Genomic DNA, 17,576 nt, shown 5'->3' on the forward strand with positions numbered 1-17,576 from the left:
AAGTATCATCCAAACGCTGCACTGATATTTTGGAAGGAATTCAGGAGAAATAGTGTACGAATAAAATCAGAGATACTCTCAAAAAAGAATGAATGCTCTCTACAACACGCAAGTCATGCTATAAACTACAAATCCCTTTACCTAGTGTTGAGACGATCATGACGTAACTGCTTCATTCCCTCTGTATAATTGGTTTATTTCCACACATAATAAAGCACTGTTTTGCACGTGACCATGTTCTATAGCCATGATTGGTTGTATTGCATTCACCGGAAGGCGCCAAGGTAGTGGTTGCTGCTGTGAAAAGTCAAAATAGACGTGTTTCTGAACGTGCTGAGTTGAGGGACAAAAAAAAAAAAGGAATATAAGTGAATAAAAAAAGCAATCAAGAAAGAAAGAAAGAAAAGGTTTTTGAAATGGAACGGTAAAAGCATAGGCTCTTCTAACCCAATGCTGTAAATATTTTTGACTAGGCTAACTAGACTATTGCCGTGATTGTTACGAGGAGAAGGTAAACTTACTGCCATCCATTATCTTACATCTTTAATGTGATTGTAGGGTCAATTGAAGTCGAATCTTATCTAAGTAACATCGGGGACAAGCCAGGAACCAATCCTAATCAGGAGGTTAATACAGTTCAAGGCACTATAACTGGTAGGAGTCACCAATAAGATTCATAACAGAGTGACCGGGCCATTAATGGAGTCAGTCTCGTTTAATTGTGAACAGCTGGACCACTCTTCTAACATTTTGTTTTGTGATTTGATGTTCACCTTGTCCGGGGCACAGTTTATCATATTGACATGCATGCTAAAGGCTATTCTCCTTTCCTAAACTGACATTTTTCTCTACTGATGTCGTTTGGCCAATTAAGTGAACGTTATTAATGTTAAATATTTAGTTGTCATACTTATCATGGAGATTTTGCTATTTTTGAAATATTTTGTTGCAACTTTGGAAGTTAAGTGATTTTTCTTCATGTGGTTTGCCCGTATTTATGAATGGTAACTTTTCATTTTTCAGTCTGTGTACTTTATAGCAAAATTGTATACAGTTTAGGATAATTAAAGCATTTGACAGTATGCCACTGAATTCCAGGTTGTCTGGAAAGTGTGCCATGGCCAGTTCAGTTGCTTCGGAGTATACAATTGGTGGAATTAAGATTGTCTTCCCCTGCAAGGCGTACCCGTCCCAGCTTGCAATGATGAATTCCGTAAGTTATCATTTTTGCTTTTTTCTTTTAGTCTTTTAATGTAGAAATTGTGATCTGCTCCATAGAATAGTTTGTGTATGCTTTTTGAAACTTGCATTTCCTTTGAATGGTACATACATTGTGGCAGTTTTCTTTTAAGTGCAATTTATATTTTATACATAATGCAGTAACTTGACTTTAATATGTTTTATCTGTGGTATTTGCTTATGTTAAAATGTCTAGTTATATTCAGCTAATTGTTATGGTTATTGTACTAATTTCTCATTTGCACAGATTGTAAAAGGGTTGAACTGCCGTCAGCACTGTCTCTTAGAGAGTCCAACTGGTAGTGGGAAAAGTCTTGCCCTCCTTTGTTCAGCTTTGGCCTGGCAGCAGGCCCAGTATGGTAAGATTGTATGTGACATTCATAATTTGTGTGACTGAGCATGGGATTTATCATTTGTCACATTAGTGTGATGGAGCTGAGCTCACCATGTTGAAAGTATAGTTGTTCAGCCTAATTAATGGCGACACATTAGAAAGGGAGCATTTCAGAATTATAAGTCTGTTTACTTCAATATTCCTAACAGCACAGTGGGACTGTGGTTAATTTATATCCTAAATGAACAATTCTATTCTAGGTTTATTATTTCATATGCTTTTATATGTAATTAATCAGTCTTTATACAATGCTAATATTCATAAACTCTATATTCTCAAAAACAAAAATATATTAATACTGTAATATTTAAGCGGTGGATAATGGATGGATGGATTTAACAAATCCAACAGTTAGCCATTAAAATGCCCAAAAACTTATATTTATTATTATAAAGAAATATACTTGTAGCTAATTCTCCTTGGACAAATTATGTAATTGTTTCAGTTTTTCAAATGTTCATTAATCCCTTGTGTTATCTGTGATCATTTTATGTAGGTAAACCAAGTGAAGAAAATTCTCAAAAATCTAAGAAGCCAAAGAGTTTTTCTTGCTCATGCTCTTGTCATAGAGTAGATCAGAACATTTACCCGGAAATCCATGAGACTGTAAACAAGAATGGTACAACACCAAGAAATGAACATCCTCTCACCATTAAGGGTACATATAACCTGATTAACTTTTAATAATAATATCTGAGAGAGATTGCTTTTTAGCAGCAACTTGATTAATTGAGAGGCTTTCATAAGCCAGAAAGTGAAATACATTGTCATAATGTTATATTTCTTAGTTTAGAAAGTTGTCCTTTACATAATATACTACAGAAGATGCTTACATTCTGTGAATATTGAGGTTTTCTGATGTGAATACAAAGGCAAGGTTGCTTAACAGTGGCATTATACTTTTGATAGTTCTTATGCTTTCCATAAGGGGCTACATTATTTTTTTAAATTAAATTCATAAAGCTAGTTCTCTTGTCTTCCCAATATGTTGTGCTTTTGTCCAATTAGTATTGATTTATATACTGGTTTCTAGAAACATATCTCTGTCATTTTTTGCATATGTGTTAACATTTTTAAATGTTCCTTGTACTTTCCTTGGGGGAGATATTTTCGTCGTATAATTGAAAATACTGCCAGAATGCTCCTAAATTATATATGTACTGCTTTCAATGGTTGTTTCTGATATTTTTTTCTAAATGCAGTGTCAGCTATTTTAGTGCCTTCCTTTTGGAGAATGTCAATGCCAAAATATGCCTTGTTTGGTGTTGAGCCAAGTTATTCTACAATGTTTGTTCCTAAATATTCCCAATAATATTTTGTACCTTAAAAATTTTAATCATTCTGGCTTACATAATGATGCAAAGTAGCAGCACAGACAGTTTGGAGAGCCTTCAGTGTGACTTCATAAAAACAGAACGAGCTAGCGGCTTCAATTATGATGCACCACCGTCTGCCTTTTAAACACCTATATATTTTTTCTGACTTTTAACTATGATTTCAGCATTTCTGCTTTGTTTTGATGAAATACATAATTGTGTGTGTCTGACTACTGTTTGTTACGGTGCCGCAATGGTTGGCACTGCTGCCGCACAGCTCAGGTCAGGTCACCTTTTTGGCCACAATAATTGATCCAGTATAGTTGACAGACATTTCCCTAGCCCCCATTGACATTTTAATGTAGTCACATCAAGTTTAGTTAGTTCTTTTCCACTTTAATTTCTTTTGCTGAGTTCGGCAGTATTCATAACAATTCCATGATTTCGCCACACTTGAGACGAAGCGAACACTGTGGAGTTAGCTCATCAATATTTATAACAAAGACAAACTCTAATGTAAAATGCATCCCATGAGCAGTTTGAGAATAATTGTCCTTAACCCATATATGGGTTTATGTGAGATAGTATATTCCTCATTAAATTTAAAATCTACCTTAAAGATTTTCTATGGAAAAAATAATCCATAATCTCTGGAATCAAACCAGAATAGATAGATGGAAAATAAGAATTTTTCCTGGTGTTTTCAGAATTTTTTATGTTATGTATGGCCCTACAATCAACATGGTTAATTTCGCATATTTTTATATCCTGTATATTGTTACTGTATATAATTGTGTATGTGTGTGTTTAAGAATCAATTTTAAGAATCAGTAATATATAAAAGATAATACATTCATGCAGAAATTTGTTTAACTATGGAAAAGTGATATATCAACTGTCATGTAAAAAACTTCATCAACTATAAAGCATTATACTATGAAACTACAGTAATATAAAATTCTAGAAACAAAAAAAGTTTGTATGAACAACGATAAAAACTAAGCATGCAGTAAAGATAAGGTGTATAATTTTTGTCAAACATTTCTCTTCTTTGCAAACAAAATGATTGTTTTAATCTAGTTTTGAATTTGATGGAGAATTCTGCATTTAACTTTAGATGTGTTGCTTACAGTTTAAGTTAGGTGGCCCACCCATGTAAACAGAAAACATGCATTACATTTTTGTGATAAAGCTGTGATACAAAGATTAAGCCATGTTACCTGTGTATATTGCTTACTGTGTAAAATAATTGTAGTAGCATTGTGCCAAATGAAAGCAGTAGTTAAAGTATGGACCTGGTCATCTTATAAGTCTGAGAAAGATTGCAGTCAATAATGCAAAATCTGCATTTTCATCATCTGCAGCATATTTAACATTGATTATCATTGTTTGTTTTAGACACTTTGTCCTCTGCTTGCCCTGCACGAAATACATTAGCTTCTAGGCTTTCACAAAAGCTGCAGAATTCTCACAACTCAGACGAGGATGATGTGTTCCAGATGGGCGGAAAGCGTCTTCGCACTTCAGCTGGAGATGGGAAGGTAACATAGTGATCCATGACAAAAAAGTAAAAAAAAGATTTCATATCTACACTATGTGGTCAAATGTTTGTGGAAACCTGACCATCACATCTGAGCTGGTGCTATTTGGCAACTGGAGTAGAATTAAAAAAAATTCCTCAAGCACCTATTCACTCCAGGCTATCTCAATATTTGTCTTAATAAACCATTCTACCAACCATTATTGAAATGGGACTGCAGCCAAAGGGTTAAAATGCTTGACATACAAGTACTCTTTATGCCAAAACTCGTTACTGCCTTGTAGCCCAATACTTTCACGATAATCAAGAAACACTCTTCCACATTTTTAAACAAAAATCTGTTTTTCCCTCCTTAATTTTTTTTTTTATTGTAAAAATGTGATCCTAATGAATTAAACAAATTGACTCCATGATGCTGGTTAGGTGCATTGGTGATTCTAAATTGTCCCTTGTGTGTGGGTGTGCGTGTGCCCTGCGGTGGGCTGGTGCCTTGCCCGGGGTTTGTTTCCTGCCTTGCGCCCTGTGTTGGCTTTGATTGGCTCCAGCAGACCCCCATGACCCTGTAGTTAGAATATAGCAGGTTGGATAATAGATAGATGGATGGATGCTGTAATAATGTTTAAACAATTAACCCTGAAATCAGTCAGATTAGTGGTGGCCTTGGTCCATCACAAACTTGTTAGACATCTCATTCCAAAACCATGGACGTTAATATGGAGTTGAACCCTCGCTTCCCCTTTGCTGCTACAACAGCCTCTACTCTTCTTGGGGTTATTTCCACATGATTTTGGAGTGTGTCTGTTGGAATTTGTGCCTATTCAGCCAAAAGAGCATTTATGAGGTCTGGCACTGATGTTAGAAGAGAAGAATTGACTTATAATTGGTGTTCCAGTTCATCTCGGAGGTGTTCATTAAGGTTGGAGTCCAAGCTCTGTTCAGCTCACTCAAATTCCTCTACACCAGACCTGTTACATCTATGCGTTTATGGACCTGACTTTATACACCAGGGCACAGTTATACTTGAACAGAAAAAGGCCTTAACCAGACTGTTGACACAAAGTGCTCAATTGGTCAAAATGTATTTGTATGCTATAGCAGTAGCCATACCCTTCACTGGATCCATGAGGCATAGCCCAAACCCTGAAAAGCTATAGCTGTATACCATTATCCCTCCTCCACTAAACATACAGTGGGCACTATGCAGTTTAGAAGGTAGCATTCTATTGGTATCTACCAAACCCAGATTTGTGTATTGGACAGCCAGATAGTGATGCATGAGTCATTACTAACAGAGAACATGTTTCTTTGCCTCCAGTGGTGACATGCTTTACACTATTCCAACTGATTCTTGACATTGCTCCAATTGATCTTAGACTTGTGTGAGGCTGCATAGTCCCATTGCCAGCCGCCCAAAGAGAATGAATGGGGTTGGCGGGCGTTTAGTGAAACCGCTTGCCGCCGGAGGGACACTACACTGCGCGAGCAGCGAAATCGCCCACCTCCATCCAGCCACCGCTTGCAGCATTACCAGCCACACACTGAGAATGAACAGGGCAGCCATGTGTGGTGGGCGGGTAGTGAAACCGCTTGGCGCCAGGAGCTGCCCGAGGGACACTACACTACACTGCGCGAGTAGGGAAATCACCCCCCTCCAGCCACCGCTTGCAGCGTCCCCAGGCCGAAGGTGATGGAGCGGCAGTTACTGAGGTGCATGCGTCACAGCTGCGGACCTGTTCGTAAGTCGTAGGTCGGATGTCCGTAACCTGGGGACTACCTGTACTTACCCAGATCTTTGTAGACATGGAACAAATAACAATATACAGTAATCCCTCCTTGATCGCGGGGGTTGCGTTCCACACCCCCCCGCGATAGGTGAAAATCAGTGAAGCAGATACCATAAGTTTGTATTTTTATGTATTTTGAGCTCTTATAAATTCTGCCACACTGTTTATAAATATTCCCTGCACAGTTATACAGCATAAAACCTTTTTGTATTCTCTTAGATATTAGGTAAGATTCATTGAAATTATGTATGTAAACACACTGTTTATATACAGTAAAACCTAAATATTATTTTAAAGATATCGAGTGTCTCCGATATCACATATGTTTCAACCATTTCAATAGACAGGCCACCAGCAATAAATACGTACAATGCAAGAAAAATTGTATACAGTAAATGTGTGTACAGTGACACTAAACATACGTACATGTACTAAGTACTGTAAGTAGAAAATTAATTGTAGTTACTCACCATCAATGACACGACGACTTGTCCAATAACGATGAGTTTAGTTTTACTGCACAACAAAGAAGAACGTTAACTCTCTTCTAAAGGAGCCTCTTCAGGCAACTGTATATCACCGCCGTTGTTCTTCTTCCAGCAGACTTCAATCCAAATCCCTAAAGCAGATTCCATCCAGACTACTGCCTTATTACATCCACTTAAAACTCATTTTGCACCCTGGTTAAAAGGACACTGCGGCCGTAGATCTTATATTCTTTTCCTACTTTTTAAATAAAAAGAATCATAGCCTCATTGAAGCAGTAGCAAGAGCAGATTGTTTTGAAGCCATAATGAACGGCTTGACTATGCACTAAGAAACACAAAAGAGCACAAAAGTTAACTCTTTACACAGCAAAACACGTTGAGACTTCCTGGTTAACATCGCATTCAGCACACAGGAGCTTAACTGCATGCTCTGATTGGTTAGCTTCTCAGCCATCCGCCAATAGCGTCTCTTGTATGAAATCAACTGGGCAAAACAACTGAGGAAGCATGTACAGGAAGTAAAAAGACCCATTGTCCGCAGAACCCGCGAAGCAGTGAAAAATCCGTGTTATATATTTAGGTATGCTTACATATAAAATCCGCGATAGAGTGAAGCCGCGAAAGTCAAAGCGCGATATAGTGAGGGATTACTGTACTGTATTATTTACCCTATATAACTCCAGGAACTTCAAACACAGATAAGGATCCTTGACTTGAGCTCGAAGAACTTTTTGCCAGCGTCGATCTCCGTTAATTCGGGTGACGGGACAGCAGGCTGCTTGTTGCTTGCGTTGATCAACACATTTACAAAATAAGATGCTGATTGAGAGGTGCAAAGGGATGTAAGGTGGGCTGGGATTACAAATTTTGTTGTAGGCACTGGACTATCCTAACTTTGTGACAAGATGGATGCCTTTTTAAAATTTCAGTTTTTCTTGTGCCAACATGGTTACATTAGTGATACTGACTGGCAAAGTAGGCACATTGTATTCTGATGAATGAGATTTATGTGATATTCAGTTGACACAAAGAAAAGAAAAAAAAAAGTCCAGCTTCCCTGTGACTCTGCCACTACTAAGGATAAATTGGGTTTAGAAATTGGATGGATGCATAGATAAATCCACAAATAAATAAAAGTATTGTCAAAGGTATTGCTAAATAAACAGCAGTCCATCGTAGTGCAAACATACACACGTGCAATTTATACTGCCAAAGCACCTAACTTGCATGTCTTTGGACCATGGGAGGAAACCCCCGCAGACGCGGGGAGAACTCGCAGATTCACGTATTTAATTTTATTATGTATTTATTGTCATATTTCACAGTTTTTTATTTTATTTTGCTTATTTGTTTTTGTTTTGATATTCCTCCATTATAAAGGTGTAAAATTCTCCACACACAGTCATTAATCTAACTCCGTGCTACCATGGCAAAATTGTGAGTGCTAAAAAAAAAAAAACTTGTTTAAGAGCACGAGGGGTAGCTGCTTCAGAAGTTTATATTTTGCAAAGCCCCCAACCTTTACATCTGTTTTGTATACAGTGTTTATTCATATTCTCCAAATGCGGGTCATAATTCCGTGCCTCCTACCTCAACCCAAAATCTATGACCAAGAGTGCCAAAATCCAAAGGCTGGGAACATTCCACAACATCTCACTCTCCTATACACGTATAAAAAACACATGGACATTCATCTAAGACATTATATAAAGTTTAAAATGCACCACTGTTAATTTGTTAATTACATGTTGTCATTGTTTAATTAATGTAATTATGTCAGTTTTGTTTTTTGCCTTTTGGAGCAAGGGGGCTAAGTATGAAGTATGATCGCTGTCAAAAATAACTCCAGTATTGTACCTTTGTGGCACATGCATAGTAAAAAAAAATTGATTGTTTCTTCCTTGATAGCGAAAGTCTTGTGTGTCCAATGACACATTTTTGACAGTTTGTTCATGCTTAAGAATTGTACTTGTAATTTTCAGAAGCAAGCATAACTTTGAGAAGCGCAAGTGTAATTGACATGTGTGAAATGTAATTTTGACTTAAATTATTATGAGTTAATTTTGCCAGTGATCTTACTCCATAGTTGGCCAGGTTTTTTAGCATTGAAGGAAAAAAAAAAAAACACTTTAAAAGTTGCAGTCATCGGCTTAGTCTCACACTGCCTTAGTATACCATGCATTGGGAATATCAACAAAGTACAATTAATTTTGTAAGTCTCAGGCCACTACTTCAGCAAACTTTTGCTCAGGAGTGATTGATAGTTCTTTCCACCAACTTTTTTTTTTTTTTGCCATTTGTACCTAACTTTTTCATATATGTCTGGTTTACTACTACATAGTAGTCCCTGATCATATGGTTGCTCAGGGCAACCTTGACAAAGCTTGAGCTAGAAGAAACCAAATTGCCATTGCAATATTCCACTTGGCAATACTGGTCTTCCTTTTTATGATGAGTATAAGAATGACCAGCTCCTCATTGCAACATACAGGCAGGGACAGAGACAATCAAATATGTAATTTGATATTCCCAATGACTCAGTCAGAACAGTCTGTGATTTGGCCCAACCATATCAATCAGGTATGATTTTTGTGTTAAATTGTAAGGGTGGATTCATTTGTTTGCAGGAGTTGATGACCAATTAATTCTTAGTTGGATGTACAATACATACAGTGTAGCTGCAAGGAGAGAAGAAAAATCGGTGTCGTTGACTACAAAAGAAAGAGGCCGTGGCTTAACATACCTGGGAAACATTCATATAGCCACTGGCACTGTCAGGCTGTGCAACAAATGGCCGTTAAAATAATGTTTCATGCTTACAGTACACAAGTTGAAACTAGGTTGAGAAGTTGTGAAGCATTTGAGTAATCTCTCATCCCCTGTGATCTGTCCTCATTTAATCAGATGTTTTGAGTGTGATGATCTAAATCTAACATGCTCCCTGAGTAGCTGGTACATTGTTCTCATTATCTTTTGTGATGATGGACCAGGAACAGTGTCTGCACTGATTTTAATTGACCCTAATGCTGCTTTTTATTTGTCCTTAGCCGTCTCTATGAAAATCGTTTCCATTTCCACCTTCAGTGACAGTCATTAGAAATAACAAATACTGGTGATGCACAAATGTAACAGTACACCCATAACAAAGCAAATTATATTGTATTGCAAACTCAAAACCAAGATATATATTGTGTTTTGAGATATGTGAATGATGAAACCCATCGAACTATATGCATCAGAGACCAAAGTCCGTGTTTCTATAATCTAAAGTCAAAATAGTTATCACTAAAGAATTTATTTAAAAAAAAAAAAAATTCTAATACAAGTTTTAAATTATTTTTACACAGGTCTGATACCTGTGCAAATAATGTTTACAGCCACTATTATCCCTTTGTATATTTTGTTGTGATCATTGTATAAGCATACTAAATTTCAAGCTGGCATATAAACTGGCTGCAAAAATGTTAGAATTGATAAAAGAATTAACTAGTAAGAAAAATTTATTTTTGGAAACCCCTGATGTTGAGTGTGTTCTAAATTACATGCAATTAATCAGTGTACATCTCTTTGTACTAACCAGACTCTGTTACCCTGCTTTCCTATGTCAAGAAGCATTAAGGCTTCAGCAGTTTAAGACATGAAATCCTGAAAGTACAAACTAGTACATGCATGAATAACTCGGAATACTTGCTGATAAATGCAAGGCTTTGAAAATAAAGTAATGAAACATCTAAACACATATAGTAGTTTAGTACTGGCAACATTTTCTTCTGAAGTACTGATGCAGTGCTTTTGAGAGTAAGGGGGAAAGACAGTTAAACAGGCTTTCGTAAAATCTTTGTTTAGCCGTATGCTTGTTGCCATGCAATGTGTTTATTGCCACCTGTGTTTAGCAAGCGGCATGTACATGTTCAAATTACTGCATCATACTTCCTGCAGCTCTCCATGCATTACAAGCATACTTCTTTCTGGCACAGATGTGCAACAGATCATATTTTCTTATCACTATATCAAACCTTAACCACTGTAATTATTTTTTAGTCACGGTTTTTGATTGTTTTTTCTTTTGCTGTAATTTTTGGTTTGCATTTGCTTATTTTATTCATCTGTCAGATTCTAAAAATAAAAAAAAACAAAGTTAAATTTTTTGTAGCACACAAATTTGCAGAACTTATAGACTAAAAATTGGAAAAGGAATTCAAAAGATTACAACGACAGTGTGACATGCAGTAAATGATACACTTGAATGAAAGAGAAACTAGCATACAGGTAAAATTCCGTTACAACGAATATCTTTACAACAAAATTTTCATTACAACGAAGTATTTTTATGGTCCTGACAGCTTCCCCATATGACACGAGTCTATAGAAATCTTTTTACTACAAAGTACATTCAGCAGATAATTTCATTACAGTAAAGTGCACAAAAGACCTTGAAATGCCTGAATGAATCATTCACAGAGCAGTTAGCTCTGTGGCTGCAGCTCAGTTGTGCACAATGATCCCCAAACAGAAACATTGTAATTTTTTTTTCTTTCTTTAAGCTTTCCTTGTATTGTTTTTCCCTTTTTTGTTTCCTGCGATTTTTCAGTGATAACCTTTTGCTATTTCTTGTCAACATTTGAAAAACATCCATTGGAATTTTACTCATTGTCACCCTGTTATAGAAACGGCAGACATGAAAAAACAATAACAGTTCATATTAGAAAAAAACTTTACATTTTTGCAGCTCTCGATTGTGGCAAAAAGAAAAAAAAGACACTGCCAGTGAATTTGGAATTTTGCCATTGACACTGTCAGCCTTCTTGAAAGACTGAGCAAAAAAAAAAGAAGAAAAATCTTGGGTTACCACCGTATGCGAACTGCTGCATTTGAAGAAAAAAAAGCAGTTTTTAATGTGGTTCAGTGATGCTCGTTCAAGAAACATTCCTATTACTACGGCTCTCATTCAAGAACATAGAACAGAGGTTTCTAAACTCTCTTGGGACCTCCCACAACTGGACAGCATGCTGAAGAGCGTCCCGAAGTGCGATCTCCACGTCTGTACGGGGCAATAGCTGGCTCACAGCTATGCTGTGTCTCTCCGCCTAAGTAAATTGAAAAGATCTTGATGGGTGATGCAAGGTTAGGAGCATTTACATTGTAAGTGCAGATAACCGTATTACTTGGTCACTGACCTGGCCACAACCCTGCCTGACTGCTGTGTCTGTGTATAGCACAGTGGCAGATCACACTACAATTAATAAGTGTGGTGTTCCTATTTCAAGCTGAATAAAGCTGGTTTTGCTAAAGTACTGAGACTCATCCTCATGTTTTGGGGTGCAATGCAGGGACTTATAGCATGACCCCGATCTTTTATGATTTGCTTCTGTGGCGCTTCACTGAAGCGCTGTGAGCCTGCTATTGCCCTGCGTTTCTGGATGCACATCTGCGTGGCGTTCCCGTTTGGGTCTCGGAAGAGTTCAGAAACCTCACAATATGAAAAAGAAAAGGATGATTCGGCTCCTGATTGATAACTGTGCTGCCCACCACATGCTTCCACATTTAGATAATGTTCACGTTAAATTCCTCTCACCCAATTGCACAGCAGTTCTTTAGCCATTGGATTTGGGCATCATTTGCACCCTGAAAGTGTATTATCGCAAGGAAATTCTGAGAAAAATTCTTGTCCGCATAACTTGTAGGCAGGAGGAGATTAAAATTCACACAAAAGAAGCTACTGAAATGATTGCAAATGCCTGGACACAAGTTAAAGAAAGCAATATAGCAGGGGTGCCCACACTTTTTTGGCTTGTGAGCTGCTTTTAAAATAACCAGTTTGAAATAATCTACCTACTTTAAAAATGCTATATATATATATATATATATATATATATATACTGCTCAAAAGAATTAAAGGAACACTTTTTAATCAGAGTATAGCATAAAGTCAATGAAACTTATGGGATATTAATCTGGTCAGTTAAGTAGCAGGGGTTGTTAATCAGTTTCAGCTGCTGTGGTGTTAATGAAATTAACAACAGATGCACTAGAGGGCAACAATGAGATGACCCCCAAAACAGGAATGGTTTAACAGGTGGAGGCCACTGACATTTTCCCTCCTCATCTTTTCTGACTGTTTCTTCACTAGTTTTGCATTTGGCTACAGTCAGTGTCACTACTGGTAGCATGAGGCGATACCTGGACCCTACAGAGGTTGCACAGGTAGTCCAACTTCTCCAGGATGGCACATCAATACGTGTCATTGCCAGAAGGTTTGCTGTGTCTCCCTGCACAGTCTCAATGGCATGGAGGAGATTCTAGGAGACAAGCAGTTACTCTAGGAGAGCTGGAGAGGGCCATAGAAGGTCCATAACCCATCAGCAGGACCAGTATCTGCTCCTTTGGGCAAGGAGGAACAGGATGAGCACTGCCAGAGCCCTACAACATGACCTCCAGCAGGCCACTGGTGTGAATGTCTCTGACCAAACAACCAGAAAGACTTCATGAGGGTGACCCAAGGGCCCCATGTCCTCTAATGGGCCCTGAGCTCACTGCCCAGCAGCATGCAGCTCGATTGGCTTTCACCATAGAATACCAGAATTGGCAGATGCACCACTGGTGCCCTGTGCTTTTTACAGATGAGAGCAGGTTCACCCTGAGCACGTGACAGAAGTGAAAGGGTCTGGAGAAGCCATGGAGAACATTATGCTGCCTGTAACATCATTCAGCATGAGCAGTTTGGTGGTGGGTTAATGATTGTCTGGGGAGGCATATCCATGGAGGGTCACACAGACCGCTACAGGCTTGACAAAGGCACCTTGGCTGCCATTAGGTATCAGGATGAAATCCATGGACCCATTGTCAGACCCTATGCTGGTACAGTAGCTCCTGGTGCGCGACAATTCCTGGCCTCATGTGGTGAGAGTATGCAGGCAGTTCCTGGAGGATAAAGGAATTGATACCGTTGACTGGCCACCACACTTTCCTGACATAAATCCAATAGAACACCTCTGGGACATTATGTTTTGGTCCATCCAATGCCACCAGGTTGCACATCAGACTGTCCAGGAGCTCAGCGATGCCCTGGTCCAGATCTGGGAGGAGATCCCCCACCAAACCATCTGTCATCTCATTAGAAGCATGCACCGATGTTGTCAGGCCATACAAAGTGCTGCGTACAGTTTTGAGTTGCTGCAATTAAATTTTGGCAAAATGGACTAGCCTGCCACATAATTTTTTCACTCAGATTTTTGGGGCGTCTTTGAATTCAGGGCTCTGTAGGTTGATCATTTTCATTTCCATCAAACGATGTGGCATCCTTTCGTTCCTAACACATTACCCAGTCTATATCAGTATAGATATCCAGGAGGATTTCTTTTTCCCATTGAGATCTGATGTGTTTTCAAGGTGTTCCTCAAATTTTTTTGAGCAGTTTATTTATATATGTATGTATGTATGTATATGTATGTATGTGTATATATATATATATGTGTATATATATTATACACACACAGGCGGCGCAGTGGTAGCGCTTCTGCCTCGCAGTTAGGAGACCCGGGTTCGCTTCACGGGTCCACCCTGCGTGGAGTTTGCATGTTCTCCCCGTGTCTGCGTGGGTTTCCTCCGGGCGCTCCGGTTTCCTCTCACAATCCAAAGACATGCAGGTTAGGTGGATTGGCGATTCTAAATTGGCCCTAATGTGTGCTTGGTGTGTGGGTGTGTTTGTGTGTGTCCTGCGGTGGGTTGGCACCCTGCCCAGGATTGGTTCCTGCCTTGTGCCCTGTGTTGGCTGGGATTGGCTCCAGCAGACTCCCGTGACCCTGTATTCGGATTCAGCGGGTTAGAAAATAGATGGATATATATACACAGTGGTGTGAAAAACTATTTGCCCCCTTCCTGATTTCTTATTCTTTTGCATGTTTGTCATACAAAATGTTTCTGATCATCAAACACATTTAACCATTAGTCAAATATAACACAAGTAAACACAAAATGCAGTTTTTAGATGATGGTTTTTATTATTTAGGGAGTAAAAAAAATCCAAACCTACATGGCCCTGTGTGAAAAAGTAATTGCCCCCTGAACCTAATAACTGGTTGGGCCATCCTTAGCAGCAATAACTGCAATCAAGCGTTTGCGATAACTTGCAATGAGTCTTTTACAGCGCTCTGGAAGAATTTTGGCCCACTCCTCTTTGCAGAATTGTTGTAATTCAGTTTTATTTGAGGGTTTTCTAGCATGAACTGCCTTTTTAAGGTCATGCCATAGCATCTCAATTGGATTCAGGTCAGGACTTTGACTAGGCCACTCCAAAGTCTTCATTTTGTTTTTCTTCAGCCATTCAGAGGGGGATTTGCTGGTGTATTTTGGGTCATTGTTCTGTTGCAGCACCCAAGATCGCTTCAGCTTGAGTTGACGAACAGATGGCCGGACATTCTCCTTCAGGATTTTTTGGTAGACAGTAGAATTCATGGTTCCATCTATCACAGCAAGCCTTCCAGGTCCTGAAGCAGCAAAACAACCCCAGACCATCACACTACCACCACCATATTTTACTGTTGGTATGATGTTCTTTTTCTGAAAAGCTGTGTTCCTTTTACGCCAGATGTAACGGGACATTTGCCTTCCAAAAAGTTCAACTTTTGTCTCATCAGTCCACAAGGTATTTTCCCAAAAGTCTTGGCAATCATTGAGATGTTTCTTAGCAAAATTGAGACGAGCCCTAATGTTCTTTTTGCTTAACAGTGGTTTGCATCTTGGAAATCTGCCATGCAGGCTGTTTTTGCCCAGTCTCTTTCTTATGGTGGAGTCGTGAACACTGACCTTAGTTGAGGCAAGTGAGGCCTGCAGTTCTTTAGATGTTGTCCTGGGGTCTTTTGTGACCTCTCGGATGAGTCGTCTCTGCGCTCTTGGGGTAATTTTGGTCGGCCGGCCACTCCTGGGAAGGTTCACCACTGTTCCATGTTTTTGCCATTTGTGGATAATGGCTCTCACTGTGGTTCGCTGGAGTCCCAAAGCTTTAGAAATGGCTTTATAACCTTTACCAGACTGATAGATCTCAATTACTTCTGTTCTCATTTGTTCCTGAATTTCTTTGGATCTTGGCATGATGTCTAGCTTTTGAGGTGCTTTTGGTCTACTTCTCTGTGTCAGGCAGCTCCTATTTAAGTGATTTCTTGATTGAAACAGGTGTGGCAGTAATCAGGCCTGGGGATGGCTACGGAAATTGAACTCCGGTGTGATACACCACAGTTAGGTTATTTTTTAACAAGGGGGCAATTACTTTTTCACACAGGGCCATGTAGGTTTGGATTTTTTTTGCACCCGACCCGGCACAGGCTCACCCAGAGGCACATGGCAACACACAAAGACTTTATTTTTCTTCGCCTGTGTGCGCACGTCTTCCCCATGACCCACAGGTAATTCACAGTCCCAAAAGCACTCAAACAGTACACACAGTCCTCTACCTTGGCACCACCACTCCTCCCAGGCAACCTTGTCCTCTTCCTCCCAATTCTGGCTGTCGATTGGTGGAGGGTGGCCCGTTTTATAACCCAGCCGGAAGTGTTCCAGGTGCTTGACCACTTGGTCCCAATTGCACCTCCGGGTGGGGCTGATGACTCGTCCAGCCAGGCTCTTGAGTCCAGGCAGCACCCCTTAGCGGCCACCCCAGCTCCCAATCAGGCTGTGGAGGACTCCATCTCCCATGGAGCCATGCAGGAGGCTGGGGAATCGACATCGGCCAGGGAGGCTGCCACCAAAGGTCCCGGGGGAGGTATTAAGCTGCCCATGGTGGCTCCCCTGGAACATATGCATCATGGGCCCCAGCCGCCCCTCACAGTGCCCCTCTCTCAGATAAGTCTTGCGGGGCTCATCGGCATGCCCCATGAGGGCCATTCCTCTCCAGGACAGGGAGTCGGCGTCCTTAGCTCCACGGCTCCACCCTGTGGAAACATAATAAACAGGTCTGGGGGTGCTGCCCTGACATCCCTGCCATTCGGATGTCCTTTCTGGACAACACCTCCAGACACGGCCGCAGTTATAACACGGCCAACCCCCTCCAACTCAACCCTTGCGGGAGTGGAAGCAGGCGGGAAACTCCTGCCCCTGTGCCCACTCAGCAGAGGGCTTGTGACGTCTCTGCCCCTCTGCAGCACAGCCCTCCTGTGCTCTCAAGCCGACGGGCTTACACTGCACTCTGTCAGGAGTTCCCATTCTCTTCTTCCGGGTCTTTCTCTTCCTCTGGGGTGTACTGATGGTCTGGGTCCCCTTGTGAGTTCCAAAACTGTCCAAGAGCCCCATACTTCAGCTGAATGTAATCCTGTAGTGTCAAAATCTCATCCTCCACTGTAGAGGAGTTTTAGGTGAAACAGTGTTGCAATTTCTGATGCGAGTGAATCACCCTCAACATGTTCCCTAAATGGATAACACTTAAATGTAGTGATTGGCTCAAGTAAAGCTGAGTCTTGAAACCGTCTATCAATGTCTGACAGGCAGTTTTCAATCTGCTCTGTAACGTATGCTGTCAAGTTGCGCACACACATATGCTACAGAGAAGATTGAAAATTGCGTCTCCAGCTCTGACGCGAGGTTTTGGATGTTCTCCAAATATCATCTGGTGCTTTGCTTTTGAATTCATCCGAGTGAGAAATGACAGCTGTCCGATTAACTGCGATTTTAGTTCCCTCTCCTTTCTCTTTCTCAGATCGCTTTTCGGAAGGAAGTCAGTTTCGTAGTTTTTATGAACAGTTCGAAAGTGCCTTTCCACATTTTCCTTTCTTTGGAATAGCAATAATAGATTGACAGATCAGACAAATGCACTTCGATTGTGAC

The 17,576-nt window shown here is 40.0% G+C and overlaps 1 protein-coding gene across 4 annotated transcripts in view; it reads left to right on the top strand.

The window, feature by feature from the left end:
* The first annotated feature begins 279 nt into the window (after positions 1-279).
* brip1 (BRCA1 interacting protein C-terminal helicase 1) overlaps positions 280-17,576 on the top strand; it is a 260,180-nt gene continuing 242,883 nt past the window's right edge. The window contains exons 1-6 of one of the 4 annotated variants that reach the window (XM_039756728.1): positions 280-424; positions 559-654; positions 1,099-1,213; positions 1,487-1,598; positions 2,130-2,291; positions 4,348-4,490. In XM_039756728.1, the coding sequence (XP_039612662.1) occupies positions 1,118-1,213; positions 1,487-1,598; positions 2,130-2,291; positions 4,348-4,490 (513 nt within the window). In that variant the 5' untranslated portion in view covers positions 280-424; positions 559-654; positions 1,099-1,117. The other 3 variants (XM_039756727.1, XM_039756726.1, XM_039756725.1) reach the window with 3 other exon arrangements.

This window comes from Polypterus senegalus, chromosome 6 (genome assembly GCF_016835505.1).
Source record: "Polypterus senegalus isolate Bchr_013 chromosome 6, ASM1683550v1, whole genome shotgun sequence".
Taxonomy (NCBI): domain Eukaryota; kingdom Metazoa; phylum Chordata; class Cladistia; order Polypteriformes; family Polypteridae; genus Polypterus; species Polypterus senegalus.